Consider the following 27,301-nt stretch of genomic DNA (forward strand, 5'->3'; position numbering starts at 1 on the left):
AGTTGTTCAGAATCAACCCAGCAACCCCTATTTCCGGGTGTAACGGGAGTTCTGAGACATCCTGTATATAATCAATTATATTTAAATGTAATATAATATTTACACACGGAAATGTATTGTAAATTTTGTACAAACCTCAACTTTCAAATTAGTGCATAATAATAATGTTTCAAGTTCAGTTATAGGTAAAAATGACGCTGCATCTGTTTGAGAGTTTAATCTAAAATAATAATTACAAGTCTCGTCTTTAGTTGAAAGGAAAATAATAAACGCTGAAATGAGCAGCTTAATACATTAATGTTAATTAAACGTAATGGACCACTTCAGGAAACACGATCTATTTCTATAATGATTTTTTGCAATCAAGAGGATACTCATACTTAGCCACTTATTGTGCCTATCAGATGATAAAGTAAGTTGATCGAAACTGTAGTCTATTTGCGCGTGGACAAAGAGAAACTTTATTGGAGCTTAGGAAAATTGGATTTTATGAATTTATGGAAACGGAGAGAGAGAGAAGTTGTGTGTAACGTGAAAATATTAAGTCGGTGCACATAAAATGTTCATCTTGACACAGTGGCGCAACTATAATTATTCGATAGGAGGGGCTGAAGAATGTTTTCGATAACGTGATTTTCTCAAAGATTTTTTATTCCCCAAATCAGGTGATTTTTATCAAAATAAAACTGGTCGGTTAAGAACGTGTAAAAAATTGAATGTAAATTATTTTGATTAAAAATTATAACACTTTATGTGCACCAACTTAATATAATTGCTCGACCCTTAAAAATAATATAATTGCACTTCTTATACTCTTTCAAGATATTTGGCTCCACGAGTGAACCTCTTCGTAGAAATGAAATTTTCACAGAGGTTTGCCAACACTGTTGCTGCTTTCACAGTATACGTACATTGTGAAAGTTACAAACTCCAAACTTTATAAATTATAATGGAATTACTACTTTATCGTGTGGACTGTTGTGGGAGACCATTAATGGTCGTCGCCACAAATTGAATATATTCAAATAATTAAAAAAGGAGAAAATAAAAGATAATTTTGTATAATATTAATATCATGCTAACAATATAAGATGTTGAAAGCTTAAATTTAAAATTAGAATAATTATACAGGGTGTTCACTGTAATTATGTGCACGATTTTCGAAACACTTTTGATAATGTAAGAGAAAAATCTTTCAAATAAAATTTTATCTGTTTCAGGTCAACCACGAATCGCAGTATTCAAAATTCCCAAATAATGCTATTTTAAATAAAAAGTCAAGGTCACTTTGGTTTTCTTAAATAGCATTATGCATTTTTGATTTCATAACATTGCAACTTATGTCAATATGAATTCAACGATCTATAATACTGTGATCTTCAGACGACCTTAACGTCAGAAGAAAGAGTTAGATTCACAGAATGTCAAATGGTAAAATTTGGTTTAATAGGGTGTTAAATCAGATTCACAATTTAATAGTTCTGTGAATCTAATTCGTTCTTCTGAAGTCAAGATCATCCGAAGATTAGGATGTTTCAGGCCGCTGAACTTTATAAAATAAAAAATGCATTATGCTACTTAAAAAAACCAAGGTGACCTTGACTTTTTATAGAAAAAAAGCATTATTTGGGAATTTTGAATACTGCAATTTGTAGTTGATCTGAAACAGATAAAATTTCATTTGAAAGATTCTTCTCTTACATTATCGGAAGTGCTTGAAAAATCGTGTACACAATTACGGTGAACACCTTGCGTATTGTACTATAGCAGGTGATTAAGTTATTAGAGGTAAAATAGGAAGATTGTGCTTTTGATAGAAAATAATATCCATAGTGGTGCAAATTTGCAATTTGCGAATGTTAATACTTCGTGAGAAAAAAATAATAATAAAACTTAAGTGCATAAATTTTTAATTAAAAAAATTAAATTATGGAGGTAGCTCTAATAATTTCATCACCTACTGTACGTACTGTGGTAACTAACACGTTTTCTCGACACAATCAGGCTTCGGAATTATAATTAGACGAATATAAGATAAAATAATCATAATTTGTACCATATACGCGATATTTCACCGAGGTAACATTGTTTAATCAAAGATGGCCATCCGGAGTAGAATTTGCATCCATTCCATGGTCATTCCTCTGGATGTCGGTAACAGTCGGTAAGTACGATTTCTCAAAAAACAGTGAAGTAATAAGAATCATTATTTTTTACATACAATATCAGTTTTACATCTATTTTGATATACAGTCGTAGACAAAATTAAATAGTTCATTGTAAAAGTCAAATTCAAATAAAAATTTTGATTGTAAAATACATAATTTTAATATAATATTGATGCAAAATGCTACAAAATAAATAAGAAATAAAAATTTATTCTATCAATCATTGGTTACGAGCTATTAACAAGGAGTGTACTTGAATTTTGCAAGACTGCGGACCATGGAGAGAATCAAAATTTAAATTTAAATTTGTAATTATTACTAAGGTATAATCAGAACTCAGTATTTAAGTTTATTCATATAAACTTAAATTTAAATTATTATAAATTCTCATTGTATATAGAATGTTACATAAATAACTGAGATTAGTGTCAATATTACAGCATTAATAAATAATGTTAAATCGACAATGCAACCAATAGAGAAAATTACATATAAGATTAGAACAGTTGAATAACGCAATACTTAAAAACAAACAAATGGAAAAAACATCGACAGTCCGGTACTCGAGAATTAGAAAATTATTTATGAAAAAGTATGGTGGTAACAAAAAGAAAAATTTTAGAATAAATACGAAATTTAATCCTATCTAATTGCTGTAACGATTTGAATTACCGCAGAACAGCTCAAGAGTATAGAATATCAAAAAGGGCAGCTGAAAAAATGTGGGCGTGATAAATATTTGATATCTAATACTTGTTGAAAATTTGAGAATGACAACAATATCTGATGACTTTGTCTTCGACTGTACATCATTTGTTATATACAAACTTAATGAACATCATATACAATCACCAATTTAGATACCTATACAATAATCATTCTTGTTACATAACTATATCTTGGAAAATCTTTGAGAAATACTTGCCGACGATTATTAGTGTCGTATCCAGATTACAAGTCACCTGAGGGTATAGATACAGAGTAAGAACAAGCCAGATTTGGTTCCGGATGCCCACTTTTACTTTATACAGGGTATTTAGTTACAAAGTGCGAGAGTATATTCTGTCGGTCAAAAAAGAAGAAAAGTGTTACATAAACGTTTAATTAGCGAGTTAAGCAGGAAGTTATGCTGAATTTTCCATTGCAACGTATAAAAATTCGAAAACGATTATTTGCAAATAATATTGTTAATTTTTCATTTCAAAAAGTTCGGGTGTAACATAGGCTTCCCAATCTTAGAAGAATCTAGGGAGAACCTAGGGATAAACTGGGGAGAGCCTCAGCTCTAAGACTTAGGGAAAACCAAGAATAACCTAGGGAAAAATTGGAAAGGGCCTCAGCTCTAAGACTTAGAGGAGCCCAGGGATAGTCAAGAGAAAAATTGAGGAGGGCTTCAGCTTTAAGACTTAGGGGAATGCATGGATAATCTAGAGAAAAATTGAAGAGGTCCTCAGCTCTAAAATTTAGGAAGAACTTAGGGAGAACCTAGGGAAAAACTGAAGAGGTCCTCAGTTCTAAAACTTAGGAAGAACTTAGGGAGAACCTAGGAAAAAAGTGGGAAGAACCTAAGTTCTAGGACTGAGAGGGAGCCTAAGGAGAACCTGATCTAACCTCTCGTTTTGGCAAATAGAAAATATGGAGAAACAAGTAAAATGAAAAGAAGTCTAAGCTGCGAGAGTGTACTTAAGTAAGTGCAATGGAGGTTTCCTTTGGCTAAGGGAAAAGAATGGAAGAGAAACCTTCCACCTTGGGAGGTTCACACATTTTCCCCTAGTCATCTTCCTAATTAAGAGAAGCCTACTAACTGCACCCGACATTATGATGGAATTTATTATACTGCAAAGTTCCTGAGAATTTTGCTGAGTGTCAGTAATTGCGTTATTAATTAATTTTTTAAGAAATAAAACTAGAGATGTGTAATTTTTTTTTTTAATTTTTACCTATAAAATAAACCAACGCACTTTGTCAAGACACCCTGTATAATCGTGAGGTCGTTTGAGAACTTCCGGAAGCTGTATAACCCAAGGATATCCGTACGTCTGAAGCGAATCGACTAACTTCGAAGTTCAGGTGAAAACTTAAGAAACTGACTGCGACCTTATGAATAAATTAACCTTAACCATGAATATAATTCCGCTAACACATTTGGTGTAATATTCAAGAAATATTCGCATCTTCGCTCTTATTAACATAGCACGCAAAACATTACTTTTTAGTCTTTATCTTATCGTTAGATATGAATATCTAAATACAGGATTAAATCACTATGAACTTGGAATTTGAAAAAGAACTTATATTGTAACTTTTTAGACACGTACAGCTATGTGTACTCTCCATTCCATTCCCTCGTAAAACCATGTCCATTATGATCTATTCGATCTAGAATAACGAATATAAAATTTTAGTAACATGGTAATGATCAAACCAATGACCATTATACAGCGTGTCATATAGTCCCAGGTACAAGCGGAATGTATAAGATGTATAAATTAATTCAGTACTTTTTTAAAATTTTAATAAGAATTTTAATAAATTTTACTTTTTCAAAAGTCACAGTAATTTCAATTTTTGAAATAATCATTATAGTTATCGATATTTTTGTAGTATTTACAATCTATGAAATAGGTGGAGAAATATTTAAATCTGAAATAGTAATTAGCAATTAGTAATTTGTACACGTTGAAAATGTGTAATGAAATTTTTTCATACAATGTTTCGTTCCCAAGAAAATTATTTAAAAAAATTCAAATAAGCATTTAAGATTGTAAAATTCAAATTGAAAAACTAGGATATTAGCAGATAACTAATTATCATTAACTAAAGATGTAAAAAAGAAACTTCTATGAAGGTCTCCGTTGGTAATGTTGGCTAACACCTGATGTCAAAGATTGAAAAAAAAAGAAAAAAGAAAATAAATTGTTATTTAATTAATAATTAGTTGTAGTTAATCAATCTGATTGTAGAGAATATTATTTTTATTAAAATAATAATTAAAAATCGGTAAAACATTGTCCCAACAATATAAAATAATCAGGTAAAAAATAATTATAATAAAAAATTATAAACATTTCGAATGTGGATTAATACGTAATACATATATTGGATCACTTCGACATTTTTTAAATTTTTTGAAGGAAAGCATTCTCAATGATGAAGTCAATATACCTGAAGAGATTCGAAGCAATTTCCTTGTGTCGCTATCTAAAAGAACCTAAAATGTATTTTACAACGGGTGGAAAATATATGCAAAAATCAAAGCACTTTATGCAAAAGTGGGTTCAAGGATTCAAGGATTCAAGGATCTAAGGATTCGAGAAAAAAGTGATGGAGGCTTAACAAGGGACACTACTGAAAGGGGATTACAAGCAATATCTTACTTTATCTTTGCGAAAGACCCAGGGTTATTTTTTGAATAAAAAAAGAAGAAAAATCTAGACATAAGTATTATGATAGTAAAAGTAATATTATAACAGGAGAATATTGGGTTATGCAATATGAATTTCTGCTTTTTCAAAAAAGAAAATAAAATTGCCTTGGGGGTTTCATAAAATTGTTAATATATTAATATATTAAATTATTTAATCTTTATCAGGAGCTTTTTGGTTTTTTGCTCAGTTTTCATTTCGTGGGTAAAAAGATCGATATCTCAACTTTCAGTTGCCGCCACTTCTTTCCAATTTAATTTTTCAAAGCACCGACCCAATAAGAACTATATAATTTAATATATTATCTAAAAATTCTTGAATTCTTTATTTCTGATAACCCAATTTCAAATAACGATGGTTATCATAAAACGTCTTCAAAAAAACATCTCGTAAAATATCAAGCAATATCTTTTAAATTTTTAATTATTTCTACATTAAAAAATGACTAGAAATGTCTAAAGATGTACTTAATAAAATAAAAAAAAAAATTATTAAAAAAAAGGTTAATATGCTTTTCTAAAAAATTCTTTTTTCCTACCTAAAGGCATATCTCCTTCAACTTCCAAAGTATATTTTCTTGAAAACGAAGTATCATATATTTTTACCTTACCTATGCAGAAGAAATATCCTCTCCGCTTGTACCAGCAGTAACGCGACACCCTGTACATCAATAAATAAAACACATATGTCGCTCTTTCAAAGAGTTTCACTCGAAGGTGAAGAAAAAATGAGACGAAAGGAACGAACAGGCATCTTTTGTTGGTGAAAGTGAAGAATAAACCTGGCGGACAAGCACTGGACGTCCATAGAGAGAGAGTGCGACTAAAACGTAAAGAGGTGACGATTTAACGGGCGAACACTTAACCTTAGTCCAGGCTTTAGAAACAAGCGTACACTCCCGCGGAGATGATACGTTTTGGCCCACGAATCTCGACACAGAAGCTCAGGATCATAATTAGAAAAGGAACGATCCCCCCCCTCCTCCCTCGACTAGAATTACTTCAGGATTACATCATAGTCTCCCTACAGCTGGTCATGCTCTCGAAGTCTAACTGTAAGTAAGGACAATCGTTCTCGCAGAAAGCTGCACTCCCAGCTGCAGCTGGTTCGTTGCACCAGCCTTCGGGATGCAACGTGCTCGTGAGGTAACACAGTACATCTAGGATCTCGTTAATGCGCTAGGAACCCGGGTTCGCGTTTTCGCTGCTCCTCCGTCTGGCCTCAAGTTCCTGAGCTAGCATCGCCACTTCCCAGTCATTGTGACCATGTCGACGCACATCACCCTCATCCTCGTCTTCGTCGTTATCGCTGTCGGTTCTGCAGCTAGCTCGCTCGTCGAATTCGTCGTCGGATCTGCTGCTATCGCTGTTCGACTCCAGATTGATCGCCACCTCGTCTTTCCACAAACTGTGAGGAACGATCGAGCTGGGTAAATCCTGAAGCTCCAGCGTCTCCTCCTCGGAATGCTCCTCCCAGGACCTTCTGTTGTGCGAGCCGGAGGGGGAGGAACGTTTGTAGGGCGGTCGAGTGGTCAGAACAGTGTCCACCGAACCGTCCCTCATGAAAGGATGATCCTCCCGATCGTCGTCCAAATCCTCTTCGAACGAGGCGTCGTGCTCCGTGCTGTCCCCGGGGGAATCGTCTCCGTTATGCAGCTCTCGGTGCTCCAGCTCCTGTATCCTTGCCTGCAGCTGTGATATTATCTCGTCCCTTTTGCGGATTTCCAGCTCTAACGACGTAAACTGCCGTTCGAATTTCGTCTGGATGTCCTCCTGAAAGAGCGTCGGTATAGGTGAATCAACTGTTGGGCGGGTGACTAGTAAACCAAGAGGCGGTAGTTTTGTTTTGGTTCAAACTTGGGGTACACGATGATTGGACTGGTTCTTTTAATTATAATCGTGCGGATATTGTTTAGAATTGGTCTGTTTGAATTATTATTAATCGTAAGCTGGGTAGAGAATGTAAGTACCCAGATAGCACAGAGACATCGTTAAAACGTCTTAAAGATATCTGTCCCAGATATTCAGATACAACGTTCGTTTCGTACGTTTTTAAGACGTCTTAAAGACATGAATTTCAGATGTCCTTACGATGTTCGGAACAAAACATCGTTCAGACTTAAAATGGTCGTAAAATGGATGTCTTTAAGACATCGTGTGCTATCTGGGTACCGTTAGGGAGCTATAAAGATTTTACTCTGATGCCCTACTTCAGCTCACACGTACCTTCGGCCGTAGTATGTATTGTTAGCTGAAGCGGTAATATGTATCTACTAAGTAGGCTTGTGTAATTTTAGAGAGTCGGTCAGTATATGGCTCCAGTACCAGGCGAAATCTTTATACAGCTTGATTCTCTTGCCAGTGTACTCCAAGGAAATGCCACAACACCAGTATGAATGGACCCAAGCCCTTTTCTGTCATCCGTATCACGACGGGGGTGCATACTGCATCTGTGTGCGTGAAAATGTGTCTAACAAGAAGGAAAGTCCTATTTAAATGTTTCCTTTTCATTACACACATTTTCACGCACACAGCTGCATTATGCACCCCTGTCGAGATACTGATAACAGAAAAGGGTTTGGGCTGGTGTAGCGGAATTTTCTTTCAGTACACTAGCGAGAGAATCACCCTGTAGATCGCTATAGTACTCCGCTCACAAGAAATCTTGCGGGATGGCAGAGGGGCAAGAGGGGGTACTGTATACAGATCGACTGACCCTGCAGTTGTACACGAACCTAATTAGTAGATGTAACAACTTCAACCAATTCTACGTTACAATTTGATTGCGTTATTTCGATGGGATTTCTTGTCAGCGAACGACAGTATTTTCCTTTTTAATTAAAGTATCCTATTTGCCCTTTTCTCATTATTTAAGATATTTTCAAATATTTGAAATTCTATATGTCTAAAGTTAAAATGTTCTACGTGGTTTGTAAAAATTTAGAAATAGTTCGATAAGTATACCGAATAGGGCACCCTCTCCAATGACCTTGACCGTAATATATAATATGGAGTTACCCTCCTGAGTAACTTTTCTTATGGCATAACATCGGTCACTGATTATACAAAAATTATAAACAAAAAAAAAGTTTCATTCAGAAAAATATCCAATCTAACTTGACTCAAAGTCGAAATACTGTAATGTTAGTTATGTATTTTAGTATTGAAGTTGATGTATGCCCTCTAGAAACACCCTAACATAACTTAACCGTAACCACGTTTTTATTTCCCACGAGTATGATAACAAAATAGAAATCAGGTTAAGTTAGATTAGGTTAGGGTTTCATTGCAGGTGGGTGTAATGGGTTAATAACGCGATAAAAGTGTTAATAACTTTTTAATAAACAACAACCGCCGGTGAAGTTGTAAGGAAAAGTTATTCAATAGGGTATTCTCCATAACATATATCAAAGTCAAGGATTGGAGGGGTGGGTCCTATTCGGTACATTCATCAATAGTTTAATAGTTTAACTTATCCCTAATGGTATTTCAAATGATTTTACAATAAGACCTCTCTGATCAGAATTTGGTAAATTGGATTAGTATTTCGTTGCTCTTTTTTGAATAGATTTAAATTGTTGACGGCAAACGGATAATATATGTATAATAATATGAAGAGGAAACGAAGTTATTGTCAGCTCTGGCAATCAGCCCCTTCTTATTCCAAACTATCTCTTCATTAGTAGAAGAGTGTTTCAGATATTTTTATTAATTAAAAAAATGGATTAGAATGGACCTCTCTTGAATAAATTTTAAATTAAATTTAAACATAATTGTTAATCTATTGAAGTATTCTATTAAACAAATTAAAATACTTTCAACCATTTATGATTTTTCTTTGTTATGCTTTTGAATTCAATTCTTTCCATTTTCTGAACTATGTTACTTGAAATGCATCTATTTGCTAATTAAAATGAAAAATTTTGTATACTATAGATCACAATTTACGATGTTAATTTGAATATCATAATTAGTGGATATAGTTCGAACTGGTGAACTTGGAAGTTCACAGGATTTGGATGTCGCTGGTTAGAGCAGGGAACCGAGTAATATATTAGTGATTTGTAAACAGGGAATAATATGCAAATAGAACGACGTTATAAGCGATTTCGAAGCAAACTTGTTGTGAGTAAGGCGTGCAGAAACTTCACGTGAGCCACTAACTTCGGAATTGCTAACTTGGAAGCCAATATCTTTGAAGGAAATTACTTTAAACTAACTGTAAAGAATCTTGAAGAACTTTTTCTAGAGTGTGCTTCTTTTCAAAAAATATTTCACGATATCGGTGAAGTTTTGACGAATTGTACATTTTCATCTTCGTAAATTTTAGTATCGATTTTGTGAGATGAAAAATATTATTCACTGTTAAATAAACAATTATTTATATATAGAAATAAGGGATTATGCAAAAATGTAATTTAATATTTGTGATTATTTTGGAATTTAAAATTAAGGAGGTATAAGCATTATTTTAAAAAATACCACGAAATTTGTGATAATTCTAATACTCCTTGTTTTTGTGAGCTATTTAAGAAATTATATAATTGTCAATTCTTTATGTCGTATCTATTTATAAAAAATTGTAAAAATTGATAAAAATGGTCAGTATTATTATTGATGTTATCAGTTATTTTACTCATTTATGTGTAAGCATATTTTCATTGATTTCTCGATGAATAATAAAATATGTAAAAACCGTTTATCTGAATGATATGGGAATTATGTGCAATAATAATAATGTAAGTTCGTAAAATATTCTATAGAATGATTATACACACACCTCAATTTTCGAGGAAAAGTGACATTATTATTTTAAAGTATAAATTTTTAGTGGCGTACATACACGAAATGTAACATTCTTTTATATTATATTCTTTGATGTAATTAACATTCTTTGGTATTCAACTATTTTGACTTACACCTCAATTATTCCCTTTTATACTATAAAAGAGAAATTTATCTAAATAATTTTTTATTTATCTCTGTGAGTGAAAAATGAAAAAAATCGACGTGAAATGGAAAAATTTTGAAAAAGAGGACGAAAAGAATTTTGCTTATCATCGCACGCCAAAAGAGCGCTCGAATATTCAACTGCACAATAGATAACTATGAAAGCATCTGTTTCACGCAGAGTTTTAACCTTTTCGTGACCAGTCGAACATATATGTACCAGTTAATTTTTTTGCAGTTGCACCTAAAGGGACCATCAAATCCAATTCTTTTGTGATGCTGTTTGGTGGAATGTTTAGGTAAATGGGGGTTGTGAAATTTGGAATAGCTGGACTATTCGAATATGAATTCTTTATTTGAATAATTCTAATATCCCAAGTGTTTGCATTTCCAATTGTACCGAATATTTTATGCACTTCAAATATTTAAATATTTAAAATAACTTTGGAAAGGCAGGCCACATTCAATGTAATTCAATGTAATCTTATAGGATTCATGTTTATCCAAATGAATTTATTTCTAAGAATTATATATTCGAATATTCAAAATATAACAAAATACACATTTGGTATAATTCAAAATTGAAACACTTCGTGTATTTAAATGTCCATATTATTGAAGTAATTTAAAGGTCAACAAGACTGCCACTAGCACCTCTAGTGGAGTAATTGTGGAATACGAAAAAGTAATTCACTTTCTAAAAGAAACGTGTAATAATTATGATGTTCATATTCAGGAGAAGTATACATCGACGTACAGAGATTATTAGAATCTATTAGAAAAAAAAGTAAAAAAAAATTTATTCTCTATGACAACGCATTTTTTATAAGGTTTTAAAAGTCAAATTGGAAAATTGGGTTCTGTAAGCCGCTGTATAATTGTACAAAAAGTATTTTGAAAAAAGGAATCATCAGAAAATATTGCTTCTTAGACTCAAAATCTTCGAACTACGAAACTGCTAAATTTTAGCCGTTTTATGTCAACATGACTGATTAATTATCGATCAATTCCGACTTGGCTCGTCACACCTGTTGAGCTTTAATTATTCCAAGATAAAATCGAAATTTCACTGGTATCATTGGCGTAACTTGGACCCCTTTCTGGGACAGGCCAGGTTCCTTAGAAATTTTAAAACTTTTACATTTTGAAAATCTGGAATTTTATAGTTCTGAAATTTTAGAATTTCGTAATTCGGAAATTTTTAAATTCGGAAATTTTAGAATTTCAGAATCACAGGATCGCAGAATCTTAGAATTTTGCAAGTTCAAAATCTTAAAATTTTAGAATACTGGAGGTTTCAATTTTTGGGCAGGGGTCAGCCTAGATTTCTAGAGGGGTCAGGTCCATCCTAGCCATCCTAGTTACGCTAATGACTGGTATTTAAATATCCATCTATTTGAAGAAATATATAAAATATTAGGGGATTTTTGTATGAAAATATACCTGAAAGAAATCAAAATTCAGCTCAAATGCCAGATTAAAAATAATAAATAGAGAATGTTTTTAACATTTGACATCTATTTTAAACGCGATAGTCAGCAAATGAATTGCAAATTCTTTAAGAAAGTTAATTTAGTTACGAAAGGGTTAAACTATCTATAAAGTGATTTACGAGGAAGAACTTACCAGACGACCTTTAACGATTTCTCTGATACCAGACACCAACTCTCCCAAGTATTCCTCTTCTCGTGGCCGAGATGATACCATTTGCAGGATACCTCCGCTGCCCAAAGGACGGAAACTGAGTTTATTGGGCGGTGGCAGTGAGGCCTGCTCTTGGGAGTCGGGCAACTGAGATCCAACCGGATAATTCCCTGGGATCTGCTCGGACGGTGGACTTTGCAACGTATACTTGTTAAATGTGACACTTTTCGACAGTTTCGAATGCCTCGCGGCGTAACCCTCAATAGTTGGTGCTCTCATTAATTTTCGAAATTCGGCAGTGGCCGCTTCGCGATCTGGAGTGCTGGTTGCCGAAGTTTCTGAACTTCCCGTTCGACTTCCTGCCGACAATTTCTTCAGAATGCTCTTCAGGTTCCGCCTTTCTAACGTCTCGTTCTCAGGCGATAATGGATCCGTTGGTGATGTCGAACTTCGTCGACACTAAAGGTGAAAACGTTTCAAAGTAATTGTAATAAAAAATTCAGTCGGGTTATGGTCAGAATTGAACGTTATTCGAGTAATCTTCAAAGATGAATTTTGAATATAACAAAAATAATTAAGCATAACGAATTACTTTTAATTTGGATAAATTTTTATTTCAATAAAAATTATTCGACATTTTTTTAATGTTGTATTATTAAAAGGAGTTTATGAAATTTTACTTCAATGAAACATGTAGAAAATATTTACAAATATAATACACCATACAAAAAAAATTGAAACTAAATTTCTGGTTTTTTTTTAATTAAAATATTTGTATTTTAGGCATAAATGATATAGTTCATTCGAATTTCCTCATCTAACCTTGCATAGGTACATAGATGAAGTTTGGAAGGCTTGAGAATCAGTATTAATTATCATATTAGTTAAACACGATAACTCATTGTCAATTAGGTACACTGAGTTGCATTGAACTTGTCGCAGTGAAGTTGGCTACAAATCGGCTCACCAACGCTGCGTCGGTGAGTCGATAGGTGAGGTGCATCGGCTCACCGACGCGGCGTGAATGTGTTAGTGCGCCAACTTCACTACGCATTCACGCAGCGTTGGTGAGCCGATTTGTAGCCAACTTCACTGCGATAACTTCGATGGGACTGAGTGTACACTGTTGTGGAATCATAATATGTACATTGTATATGTATATGTATACAGGGTGTCCCAGAAAGAGTGTTAGTCCTTTAAGGGGATGGTAGCTGGGGTGATTCTGAACAATATTTTCCTTTGCAAAAATGTTGTTTGAAGCTTCGTTTTTGAATTATTAAGGAAAAACACTGGCCAATCAGAATGCGCATAGCGCGCGGGCTCAGGGACGGCAGGGTGCCGAAAGTGTTCGTTCGGGACTAAGGTCAAGCCCAACTTTCGTAGACGAGGCTGCCGTCCTTGAGCCCGCGCGCCATGCGCGCTTTGATTGGCCAGTGGTTTTCCTTGATAATTCAAAAACGAAGCTTCAAACAACATTTTTGCGAAGGAAAATGTTGTTCAGAATCACCCCAGCTACCACCCCCTTAAAGGACTAATGCTTTTTCTGGGACACCCTGTATATTGGCATAACAGTTCCATGTATATTACTGTTTCAATGCTAATTATGAAACTAACTTTACTTTCTTAGAATAATTAAAAAAGAATCTATAATTCCATAATTCAAAAATTTCATAATTCCATAATTTCAAAATTTTAGAATCTCAGAAATTCAGAATTCCAAGAATTAAAAAAGAAATTCTATCTCCGAAAAAGATCCTAGTTAGATCAATGCAAAGATGTACTGACTCGATCATTTACCTTGCTAATGTAAATAAATCAAAGCGCTGAATGTTAATATATGATGTATAATCATTAAAGTCATTATTTTTTTCCAATTGTTCCCTTTTCTACTTTCTACTTTTCTCTTTCTACAGTTATGAAGATCATAAGCGACAACCGGGTGAACATCACTGACGGCTCGAAGATTCGACGAAAACTTTGCCTACCTGATTCAGTTTCTTCAATTTCCTGGCATACTCGATAGCGCACGCTTCCGAATGACTTCTGGTTAGGTTGCCATCAAACTCTAGCTCGGCATTTTCGCCGCAGTCGAGGCTCGAACTTCTAACCGCTTTCTCGAGTTCCGCCAACTTCTGTCTCTCGTTCAATATCTTCAGCTTCTTGACGAATGGCAGACCGCAGTATTCAGGCGACAGGTCGTCTACAGACGCGTACATCTTCGTCTGCTGTCTGAGGCGTACCAGACTCTGCTTCAGCTGTAGCCTCCTTACAGGCGGGCTCCTCTGCGGTGAATTCTCTTTGTTGGTTATCGAAGCATCCTTCAGCATGGCCCACGGCTTCTTCGCGTTTGTACCATTGGGAACATCTACGTTGGAACTGGTGGATGGGGATTTAACCGTCTGATCCACCGGACTCTGTACGGGAAGTTGTTTGATGGCCTGTTTCCTTCTTTGGAAGAAAGGCAAATTCAAAATCGCTGGTGGCTGCTGCTGCTGTTGCTGTTGTGGGGGTTGCTGCTGCGGCGGTGGCTGCTGTGAGGGCTGCTGTGAGGGCTGCTGTGAGGGCTGCTGTGAGGGCTGCGGCAGCTGCTGCTGCTGGGGAGGCTGTGGTTGCTGTTGCGGTTCCGGAGAGTGTACCTGTGTTTCCATCAAGTTTCGACGTTCCTCGCGTTCTTCTTTCTCTTTCAACAATCTCAGTCTAGCTAGCAGAGGTAGCCCAGCACCGAGAGGTGATACAGGTGGTTCTTGGGTGTGCGATGCGGATGCAACTTGACCATCGTCGACCTTTTGCTGTCTCTTTAGTGTATGCGTCTTTGACGTCAGCGGCTGAAGCTCCAGGCTCTCTTCCGATCTGGTGTTTCTTCTGCTTTTCCTTAAGGCATTCTTTAGACCTTTCACGTCGCTCTTCAGCTTGTCCACGATCCTTTTACCAGTGCTATTATCCGAGGAATCGTGACCCGGGGATGTTGGCTGCCGCGTTGTCCTCGTCACCCTCTGCGCCTCCATCAGTCGTTTCTTACCAAGGTTCTGCAGGATCTCCTGCGCTTCCGGGTAGTCTTTCATCGCGGCGAGGACGTCCTCGCGAGAAAGGCTGAACAGCTCGGAATAACCTACCGAACGAACGTCGGCTGTGCGTCTGGAATTGAAAGTTTACTCATCAGATGTTTTCTGGAAATCTTTTTTTCTTTAAGGTTGTATGGTTTAAAAATCAGTTTGACAGGGTTCTTCGCGACAGATGTAGGTGATTGATGCTACACTCGTTGCGTCTTCGGTGATTGATCGTTTCGCGATTTTTTCCTCATTTGGTTTTATTGAAACCCTTCTAGTATTATTACTAGCAAATGTAACATTAATTTTGCGATTAATGATAAAAACGAGGTAGTGAATGGATTGATATAAAATTGATTATTTATATCAAAATTATAAATGTTTCGAAAGTAGTTGTAATTTTATTGCGATCTTTTCATCTTTTAAAGAATAAGGATTAAGATAATTCTTAAGCAAACTAGTCCTGCCAGTAAATATCTTAATTAATATTTCGGTAAAAGTGATTTAACATTCATTTATTAAAATTTTTCTTTTTGCACTGTACTCTTCTCGGATTTTAAAACGTTTTTAAAATATTTTTCTTTTTAGGAAAATTTCAAATTGAAAGATTGTTAATATTTGAAAATATATTTTTTATTAACAAATTGTTTTGATTTTTTGAAAGAAATAAAAGTAATTATTTAAACATAATTCAATAATCAAAACTGATAGAAAGAATAACAGAGGAAATTTGTATTGAAACTGCTAGACATAATTTTGAGCACTTGCTACAATAAAATTTCCTCTGTTAATCTTTCTATGAGTTATTTCACTCTGTCCATCGATTATCTAGTTTTTATGAATTTTTTGCACTCAAAGTCACATGAAAGTCATAGTACTAAATTGTTAGATTCGTCTTGATCTCAGTAATCATACTATGATGATGAAAATATGTTGTCCCATTTAAAATAACTTCAATGATTTTGAAATCTTGGATGAAACCAAAAGATTTCTTAATCATCAAAATATTTGTCCCTTCGAACAAAATAATGTTTCTCTCTGACATTTTTCTCTATCATAAAAAATAAGCAAGATACTCAACATGCTTGAGTTAGTATGGGAGCCTCTCCCATATACCGTCATTTGCCTCGAAGCCCCCCATGGGGCAGGATGGGAGTACGGGGAAAGGGAAACCTTCGAGAGGCGACGTCGTCGTATTCCCTAGGAAAGTCTACCATGCTCGATACTATACAGGGAGGAAGAGTTTAAGAGAATTGATTTTCAATTTATACGATTGCAGTAAAAATCAGTACTATGGACTTAACTAATATTATTTTATACTCGAGTTTTTCGAAAAACAAATAAAGAAAATTCCCATGAAATTATTTGTCAGAATATTGAATAAAAACTGACGATGAATAAAAATTCACTCTTTTCTATCTTCAGTAACATTTACATCATCGCACAAGAAATAAATTGCTTGCGAAGAATTATTTCGCTTACGAATGTTATCGAGTAACAATAACTTCAACGATTTTGAAAATTAAATTCTTCTGTATCGCCATAAATCTTCAAACAGCAAACAATATTTCAAGTGGATATACTCCAGAGGTGAGAAACAATAATATAAAAGAAAATCGGGGAAGTGGAACGAATAAATATGTGTCAGGGTCAGGAAGCACGGAAAAACAAAAAGGGGGCAGAAATGAAATGTGACTTCATCGATTTCACTTTTCGTTCCATTGCCGCATATTCCGTCGTGTCCGATATTTCAACTATACGCTTCCTGCGTACAATTTTTCGCAGTTTGAATCAGTGCATCAAATAAAACGGTTGCAGAACTTGTAGCGGGCTCGCTCGCCGGAAACCGAAACAACCAGCCGGAAGAACAAAGTTTCCTGGAACTTTTATCATTTCGTTGGAATTCAGATTATTTTTGAAGTATGTGTGATCGAGCGTGAATTATGCTGAAAATTTTATATTAAGCTCAGACAAGGGGAGATCGGGATCCAAAGTAATAAGGGAAGAAAGTGAATTATAAATACTTAAAAATCTGTTATAACCATTATTGCAAATATTCAATATTTGTAATGTAAAGTTGTAATTAAGGTACACACGCCTACGTCCTAACCATATACAGGATGTCCTATACAACTGAGCCAAGTTATGTTTCTACAGGGTGTTAAAAAATACCTTGAAGACCTTTCCACCGCTGGATAGATCACGATAAATCGAAGTGAAAAGTTCTGTAGCATTTTTCGATGGGATCAGTAGTTTAGCCACATTTCGCTGTTGAAAATTGAAAAATTGACCAATCAGCGCGCAGCTTCAGTTGCAAGACCCGCGGAGTAGGAGACTTGCCTCCTCTGCCGCCGACGAGCCGCGCAGGTGAGCGTCGCGCTTACGGGTTCCGGATCCCCACATCGCATCGGAAGATAAGCCTGACCTTGCATGTGTCATACCCTGATAATAATTAGCCATCGTCAACCCTTGAACCTCATACCCCCCGATGGCTATTAGTCATCACCAACGCATCTTGGACCCGTCCTATTGCTCACCGCCAACCCTTGGACTCGATAAGACCCCTCCACCAAACCAAAATGTATAAAAGGCCCTGTGGGCACACGAATAAAGTCTTAATGTACCGAAAAGTAGTACTGTGCCGAACCTCTGCCCGAATTTCCTCCTATCCACGGAATTAGGGACCTCGTGAGTGGAGTGTTTGTGCGTATACACCTATTTCGTGTTCCGGTCCCCGTGACACATGCAAGAGTCCTCGGTAAGGGATCACCATAACTTGGCCCTGAGTTGTAACATGTGTCAGCCAATGACCGCAGTCGCAGAGCCGATCATATGAAAAGCGAGGGAGTTGTTTGTTTTGACTTGGTGATTCGTCTCGGAATCACGGAGACGTTGACACCATACTCCGTTGACCTGAGTATAAACCTGAGGTGCCTTCGTCGCCATCCTTTTTATACCCAAAAATTGGAGTAGAAAGAGTATTGGGGACGGACGTTACGTGGTCCTGAGGGACCGCGACCTTGCTGACTATGCTGGCTGTATGCATTTAACTTCAAATAAGGAAATTTTCAAATACGGGAACGTAACACCCTACGTTGCAATTCTCCCTAGGGCAGGCATGGGCAGCAAGTAAGTAGTAAAACGAGCACGAGCGCTCGTCGGCGCTCACGAGCGTCTCGCGAGCCGCAGGAGAGGAAGGCTACGCGAAATGAAACAGACTTTGTTTAATTACGGTGAGATGCACATGTACCCCTCCTCTTCCAAGCGCTATCCCCACTACATGGAATAGCGAACGACCAACTAACAATAAGTAGAACAAACGCCTTCTCCTCGATCGACGATGCAACGGCAACACGCGGCCGCTCGCGAGGAATCGGGAGCGCGCTCGAATGAGCAAAATTTGTCCATGCCTGCCCTAGGGAAACCAACTTTGCTAGGAACTGTACTTTCTTGACAAGCGACTGTGAGTTTGAGACTGATCGTGAATGTAGCACAGTAGATAGCTAAAGTTACTTACTTGTTTAAACCGTCGAGGTTCAGAATGCCAATCTCTCCGAAGAAGTCCCCGGCTTCCATGGTAGTTAGAACTCTTCCTGTTTCGCTAATCACTTCCAAAATTCCGTCGGCTATTATGAACATCTCTCTTGCCACTTCACCTTTGCGACAGATGGAATCACCGGGCGTGAATATGTAAGCTTTCATTTTTAAGACGAGGTCGTGCAAGAATTCTGGTTGGCATTCCTAGAAACATAGAGTAAAAGATAGGTGTGAATGAAATCGTTCGAAAATAATTAACTTTATTGCTTGTTAATCTTTTGCTTCATGATTTTCTTGGCTGTTATATCTATTTGTAAGAACTATTCACTGCTATAATGTTAAGATAAGAAGAAAAAATTGAAATATTGTGCAGATTTTGATATACAACAATTTTTGACTATCAACTTATTATAATAATTAGAATTAAATTTAGAATTTTATTGTAGGAAGCACAAATATTTACAGCTCTGGTTTGTTTGAATTGCAAATTAGATCACAAACAGGACTGGATTTTATAAAGCAAGGTTTAATAATAATTTCATTGATATTTTATTACACTTTTCTAGCGTAATAATAATAGTATAAGTTTGGTTACTGTCTGTAGAAATCTAATTTGATTATCTTACAAAATGTCTTCGAATTGCAAATACAATTAAAAAGGTAAATATGAAAATGTAGAACAAAATTGCAGTACTAGGTTTTAAATATGATTCAACTGATCTTACTATCCTAGACAAAACTGAGTTTGTAGAATGATATTATTGTTTGCTGTACCAATATTACAAGTAAACCGCCGTATATCTTAAAGTGCCTGTGTATTCTGAAAACTATAACCATGTTTCATTGGTGTTTGATCAAAGAAACTCGTGGATCGAACCGGAGATTCAACGGGCCTATAATTTCCTGTTTCGTCGAGCGATTTCTCTTTGTTCCCACGATTTACAATAGGCTTCGTTAAAATACGATCAAGGAAACCACATGGATTTACGTAAATACACGGTGGACGAGTATGGTACGGTAATAAAAGGACATTAAAAGATTTCATGTCGACCGATTTTTATTGAGGCGAATAGTAGCCGTAATTAAAAGTCGCATAAACGTGCCAATTACAGAGCATCGTAATGATAGGTTGGAAAAATTATTCTTCCTCTTTTTATTGCGGACATTTCACTTTGCGAATTTCATTTCTGCAAATGAAGAACTTGCAGCAATGAGACAGTTCCACTTTTTACATATTTTCTGTTATATACAAATTTTATTTTGTAAATAAATGTAACCTTCCCGTCGACGCAAGAAGGAGTAAACTTAATGTAAATATGTTTAGCAACAAATGGAGTTGCGAAATTGAACTCATTAGAAGTTTTAGAATTTTTTAATTTAAAAATTTTAAAACGTTTCATTAATAGAATTTTGAAATTTTGAAATTCTGGTGCTCTAAAATTTGGAAATTCTGGAATTTTGTAATAAGGGATCTTCGAAATGATGATATTTCGAAATTCAGGAATTATAGAATTTTTGAATTTTGAAATTATTCTAAAAATGTGAAATTCTAAATCTTTGATCTATAGATCAAATCTATAGAATTCTGAAAATTTTACGATTTATAATTTTTGAATTATTAAGTCTCGGAATTCTAACATATTGGAATTTTAAAGTTATAAAATGGTGAAGAACCACATTTTTGAGGCCAGTTCAAATGTTTAGGGGTGCAAGGACCACTCTAGTTAATAAGGCCAGTGATAATTCTGAAAAATTGCATTTATTTTCATAATCTGTTATCAAATTTTGCCATGGAAAATATATTTATAGTTGCGGAAGCGTTATTAACAAAATATTAGTGTTTTTATGAAATAAAATTCTTGAATTATTTAAGGTGATAGACGAAGTTTAGAATTTTTCTGACGTTTAATACAATCTTTTGTGTCATATTTATCAAAGCACATGGTTTTAATTAATTAAAAGCGTCGGTGCTTTAATTAACTCATTATGCGTGGCATCATGAAGCACTATGACATACGAAGTACACCTACTTCCCGTACAAAATTTCATTACTTATACCTTCATGGTGTTTTTAATTGGATAAAAATATTACAGCTTACAATGCAACCTGCAAATGACATTTTAAGAAGCAAGAATTTTTATTTAGGACTGCAATAAATATGAAATTAATCATAAGAAAAGCACAAATATTATACTCTCAATTTTTTGAAAAATATTTTTTCATATTCACAATATATTGTAGTATAGAGAATTTTTCAGCCCAGGATTATAAACTTAATAATTCATAATAAGTTATTTTAAACAATTAGTTCAGCAACTTGTAATTTCAACGAAATACATGCATTATAATAAAACACTGCATTATATTAATTATGCCATTACAAATATAATTGCAAAATATGCAATTAAATTTATGATTGAAAAAACAACGGAACAAAAATCACAACAATTAAATATGTAAAAGCAATGTTAGGTGCATAAAATACACGATTTCAATTGTATTACAAATCAATCAAACCTTTTACTTTTTTTCAATGAATAATTCTTGATTGTTGAATAATGACCTAAAATAATATCATAATTAGTATCTATGTCATACAATTTCAGTTTGTAACGGTAGAACACAGAATAAAAAGTGCTATTGTATTATATGTACAAAAGAATTATCTTTAAAGTATTACGAGAAAAAAATAAAATAATACCGCGAACTCTATACAATTCTTTTCAATATTTTAACTACAGAATACACAATTAAAACTGCTATTATAATGTTACACAAAAGAATGAAGTTAAGAATATAAATTTAACGGAGTATATTTTGAAAATATTATATTTCACATGAAGAAGGAATTATTTATTATGGACTTCATACTTATTTGGTAATTGCATATCAAATGATCAAAGGAGACAGAAACTCTGACACGATTTGATGACATAAAAGTACTGCAAAGTAGCATTTATGGCACATTAATTTGAAGCTTAACCCTTGGACAATGGAGTTTGGGTCAATCGTGACCTAAACTTTCAAAAAAAAGAAGGATTTTAACCCAAAGTTCAATGCATAATTTTTGAACGAAAATAATACGAAATACAAAATTAAATTAAAATTGGGGCTCTCCCCATGGTCCACCGTCTGAGGGTTAGGGATTGATAAAAATGGCTACATAGACTTCTCGTTAATATTCTTAATACAGAACAGTTGATTCTTTGCTAAAACGAACAGTGAATTATACAATTTACAGCTTAGAATTAATATTTTTTATTAGCTAACAAAAAAGAGGAAATGTTAATTTTTGTTGAATTCCCAATCGGTTATGTGCGTAAAATGGTAATGGACTTTTCAGTTTTTGTGGTATAAAAAAGACTGCAATGTCATCTTATATGAATGATGCTTGAATTTCCATAGGATTCCATTACCCATATTACAGTAGGTTCTTGATAAGTAAGCATCAACTTTCTATATGAAAAATTTTCCTTGATGGAAGTGAGTCATATTATATACATGTCATATTGAAGATAGTTTATAGTGGGTTCTCTCGACCCATACAGGTGCATTGGTCACTCGAAGTGGCGATATGGGGGATATGCTTAGGGTACCCTATAGTGAGTATATCATTAAAAAAATTGTTTTATCTTTAATCTTACATATTTTACATATTGTTTTTTATACAATTTCTATTTTATTGGGATATTATTTGCCAAGTGGAGCTAGCGAACGGGACTTGAAAGAAGAGGATGAAGAAGTTGGAAGTCAACAGGAAACAATGATATTAAAGAATTTCCATTAAAGAAATATTTAATGCGGCCCTATCCAGGATCAAAAAGTATAGAAGTTATTAAAAAAAAAATATTTAATTATCGATTATGTAAAGAAAGAAGATTAGTCGAGTGTGCATTTGGGATTTTCTCACAAACCTTCAGAGTTTATTGTAGAAAACTCATAGCTAATCCTGAAAATGCCACTACAATTATTTTAACGACATGCATTCTGCATTATATTATTAAAAGTAGTCGATGTTAAATTGTGAAAAGAATTTGAAATACATTGAGATAAATCATGTAAACAATCTACGAAGGCAAGGTGGAAATGTACTAGTTGAAGCGTTTCAAACGAGGGAGCGCAGTCCCGTTCCAGGAAAATATTCTTCGTGAAAAATTGAGACCGGACCGGGACTGGAGCGTGATCGAACCAGAGCTGGAGCGGACGCATAGTGTGAATGCTCTCATAAGATTTACATTGGAGTATATTTTACCGGACCGGGACCAGATCGGGACCGAATCGATATAGTGTGGATCTAGTCGTACGGTAAGATTTTACCGGACCGAGACCGGACTGGGACCAAACCGAACAAGTGGCTCAAGTGGCTATTGTTCGAAAGCGATTGGGACTGGGCTGGGATCGAAGCGAAATCGTAGTGAGACTGGAGCGTGACCGGACCGGAGCTGGAGACTGTGAATGCTCTCATAAGATTTACATTGGAGTATATTTTACCGGACTGGGACCGGACCGGGACCGAACCGATAGTGTTCCGAAACCGATTCTGCTTTTCCGGGACAGCGATAGTTTTCGGGAAAAATGGTAGAAGGTACCGGGCAGTCGCCACGAGCAGTTCGTCTACCAACATTACAATTATAGTAATAAATATATATTATTAATTACTAAGTGTTAGTTCACATACACCCACGTTACATCCTAAAATATAAAGAGCAATATGTAAAATATGTAATACTGAAAGATTGAAAATAGAAGAACTTTTTTGATTAATATACTCACTATAGGGCACCCCAAGCATATCCCCCATATCGCCACTTCAACTGACCAATGGACCTGTATGGGTCGAGAGCCCACCATAAACTATACATATTCTTAAAGTACTCATTAAGTGCTTCTTATTAAATGCTTAAGTTGACGCATACTTTCTGTAAAGGCTTATTATGTCATCCACACCTACTTTCACTAATACTATTCACGTATTCCCAGCACCTCGTTTTTCACGCGTGTGATTTGTTTGAAAATTCAATTGTTTTGGAAGTATTACGTTATACTTGCCTTTGCCTCTTGCCCCTTAGCTGTTTCGCTAACTATCTAGTTGTCAGAAATTTCCTCTCCTACAGCCCCGAATGTAAACGGTTATCAAGTCTACTGTACCTATAACGAATTCTCTACTTATCTAATTAGAAATACTCTTATTATCTAATAAAAGAAATTATGAGGAGATATAGAATAATTTCATAGAAATTATGGACAGTAAAAGCAATGAAACATTGTAGAAATAATAAATTTGTTTAAATTAAAAATACTACTCCATGAAGCTTTCAATATTTTCAATGTAACTGGCGGTGAGTGTTCACTGTAGTTATTGTTGCTTCTTATGCAATCTTGTGCCTTCTTCTATTTTCTTGTGCCTATCGAACCTAATCTAATCTAATCTAACCTCCGACATTCAAAACCTTTATTGTTTGCTTTATCAGATGTTGTAAAAAAAAAAAAACGCACGTTAAATTGTTCATATAGAATGTTTGGCTCGAAGTCTTCATCACTGGATGAATCAGTGAAAGAGAAGCAAAGGTGCCATCCACTTTATTTTCCAGAGGATGAGAGAATATCTCCACGTATATTAGCTGGTATGATCGCGTACATAAAGTGGCTGAAATTAGCAACCCTCTTATTGATTCCTTGAGGACGACCTTGCGCTTTCTGCTCTCACACACGATATTGAGAGGAAGGTTTCTCAGTGCATATTACCGGATGCTTGGCGTCGTTGAAGCTGCACAGAAGCATTCGTCCATACTTGTTAACCATAAATAAATATTGGAAAAGTGAGCTCGTGACGTAATTCATTCAGACACTCTTCCCTTTCATTCTCTTATTTTATATTGTGTTTTCTATTTTCTGCTTTACGGATTCATCTGATGTATACATTAAGCTTTACAATTACCATTTTAATTGGGAAATTAAATGCACAATACACGAATCATTATACTGTAATAAAATTATTATATGTATTTAATTTTTGCAAAAGATTATTTTTTCATAATTTTTCCTACCGATATGGAAACCTTAAATTTATGTAAATACCCACTTACGCAGTTATTTTATTATATTTTTATTATTAACAAATCTGTGAAATAATTTTTGCAAAACAATTATTTTTTCTTAAATATATAAATCGTTAAGAATGGTCTAAAATTTATGTCATTAATTACTTGTGCAGTTGTTCCATTATATTTTTATTATTAACAAATCCATTAAATTATTAGTTTGTCATTAAATCACCAATTTAAGGTGAATGGTGATGTCTACTTTGAATGTAGCGGAAAAGAAAAATTTAGCATACTATCATTCACGTCAGATTAAGTAGATTAAACCTTTAGAAAATAAACTTTTTCGTTGAAAGAGACGTCTTTGAATAAATCAGGAACGAAAATGGTTTCAAATGATATTCATGAAGAAATTTATGAAATTCAGTAGCAAAGATCAATAGCGGAAGCGAAAGGTAATAAAAATAATGTATGTCTGATAACCACGAGGAAATTATTCATCATTGAATATTTATGGCAACTGTCATTACTTCATCGAAAATAAATCTTCATGTAGAAAATCCACGATATTTCTTACACTTTTGGACAACGTTCAATTTTTCTTGATTCTTTTCCAAACGAAGTTACCAGAAGCTCTGTATAATATTTTTATTCCAACGAAAATAATGATAAGGTATGTGTAAAAGGGATAAACATAATTATATGTTACAGACATAATTGTGCAATGAATTAAGTTATTAATCATCGACAGGTAATTTGGATAAAAGTGTAATTTGAATTTCTTCCTTTAGTCTTATAGAAAGGAGTTTCAAACATTTGACGTAAAAAATGATTGTACTTTGATAAATATTCCAGAATTTTTTATTATGTACTTCATTCATCTTCCTCGACTCGAATAATTTTGTATATGTGTTATAATATATAGTAATATTATAATATAATATGCATTTCATAATATTACATATTTATAATAATATTACAGTATATTACACTGTAATATGTTATGATGTACTATATTGGGAAAAGCAGTTCTCAATATTTCAACTTTCTAGGTTCAGGGATTTCGGCTGGACGTTGATTGTTTCTAATTGTAAATTAATGAGTCAGTTAGGATTTTACATACGTATAGAGATTATGATCACAATTTAAATTGCAATAAATTAGAAGTCTCCTTTCCATATTAATTACAGTTAATTAATACTTTTTAAACGTTAACCCTCGCACGGCGGACCATGGAGAGAGCCCGAATTTCAATTTAATTTTGTATTTCATATTATTTTCATGTTCTAAATTGAACACTGTTCCTTGAAAAATTGTTCTTCCAATATATGAAACTCTTCTGTTTAAAAGTAATGCATTTAACTTTAGGTTAATATCCTTGTATATGTTTCGTAAGTTTGGGTCTCGATTGACCCAGACTTCGCTGTTCAGGGATTGAAATTATTTTATATGAACAGAAGGTGCATCTGATTTTTCATGGAACATTTATCAATTTTCAAATAGAATGAATTTTTAATCTTTCTCTTTGATATCCATAACGAGACTTTATGAAGTTTTAAATTTCTTTCCCTGCAAAATTACACTGAAAAGTCTCGGTACTTTTATTCCAGAACTTTTAACCGATTATCAGCAGCGAAAAGTCTCGAAATGCTTTGTCTTTTCACCATGTGCAGGGATTTACGAGGCGTTTGGGATTGTTCGTAGCAAGCTTTATCGTTTCAACGTAATTCCCCTTTCTAAAAGCATATTTTATGTTTTCACCTTTGGCTTTAAATCTCTGGAACGTTGAAATTCGAAGATACGTCGAGCAGTTTTCTTTTTAGAATCTTTTATGCGATCTCGTGGATATCAAATGACTTCTGTCTCCGCTTCCTTTGAAATCTTATTCAAGACTTGCATCTGATTTTGATACATTATAAGTATCGGAAAAAAATTTGGTACCTATAAGAATTTTATATTTTCATCTGGGGTCAAAAAACTAAACAGGGGTAATAATCAAATTATGAATATAATATCATGATAAATATTGGACTAATGATATTTAATACCGATTTTATCAGTTGCCATTTATATTAATAAACGAATATATAAGTTAATCTTTCATTGCACAATTTTCTTAATTTTGATTTAAAAAAATACATTTTTGAATTCTCATGTATGCTAACATGTAATAAGAAAATAAGAACTAAATTGTTGCTATTTCAAGGACATATTTAAAGGAAAATCTCTTAATATTGCAAATTTGCAATCTTGTGTTTTCTACAATTTTATCAAACCCATGTTGTTTTGAGACTTTAATTCTTGAAAAGCCTATCTTTCAGTTGAAAAAATGAACTTTTGTATTTAAATTATATTTAACCTTTCTTTTTTAATAGAAAAAAATGTTAGTGTCAAAGCATTTAATCAATGCTTAATTTATAGGTATCGCTTTATCAATTTCTCTACTTTTTGTTTTATGGAATCAATTATTTGGAGAATTGATTGATTCC

The 27,301-nt window shown here is 34.3% G+C and overlaps 1 protein-coding gene across 1 annotated transcript in view; it reads right to left on the reverse strand.

Annotated features, from left to right (window-relative positions):
- Nucleotides 1-202: 202 nt before the first annotated feature.
- The window catches only part of LOC114878195, a 164,477-nt gene continuing 137,378 nt past the window's right edge, over nucleotides 203-27,301 (reverse strand). Inside the window, exons 8-11 of the mRNA XM_029191711.2 lie at nucleotides 18,751-18,974; nucleotides 14,172-15,321; nucleotides 12,169-12,645; nucleotides 203-7,365 (exon numbers count right to left, since the gene is read on the reverse strand). Coding sequence (XP_029047544.2) covers nucleotides 6,772-7,365; nucleotides 12,169-12,645; nucleotides 14,172-15,321; nucleotides 18,751-18,974 — 2,445 coding nt within the window. The 3' untranslated portion in view covers nucleotides 203-6,771. The remainder of the gene's footprint in view (nucleotides 7,366-12,168; nucleotides 12,646-14,171; nucleotides 15,322-18,750; nucleotides 18,975-27,301) is intronic.

Source organism: Osmia bicornis, chromosome 6 (genome assembly GCF_907164935.1).
Source record: "Osmia bicornis bicornis chromosome 6, iOsmBic2.1, whole genome shotgun sequence".
NCBI classification, from domain to species: domain Eukaryota; kingdom Metazoa; phylum Arthropoda; class Insecta; order Hymenoptera; family Megachilidae; genus Osmia; species Osmia bicornis.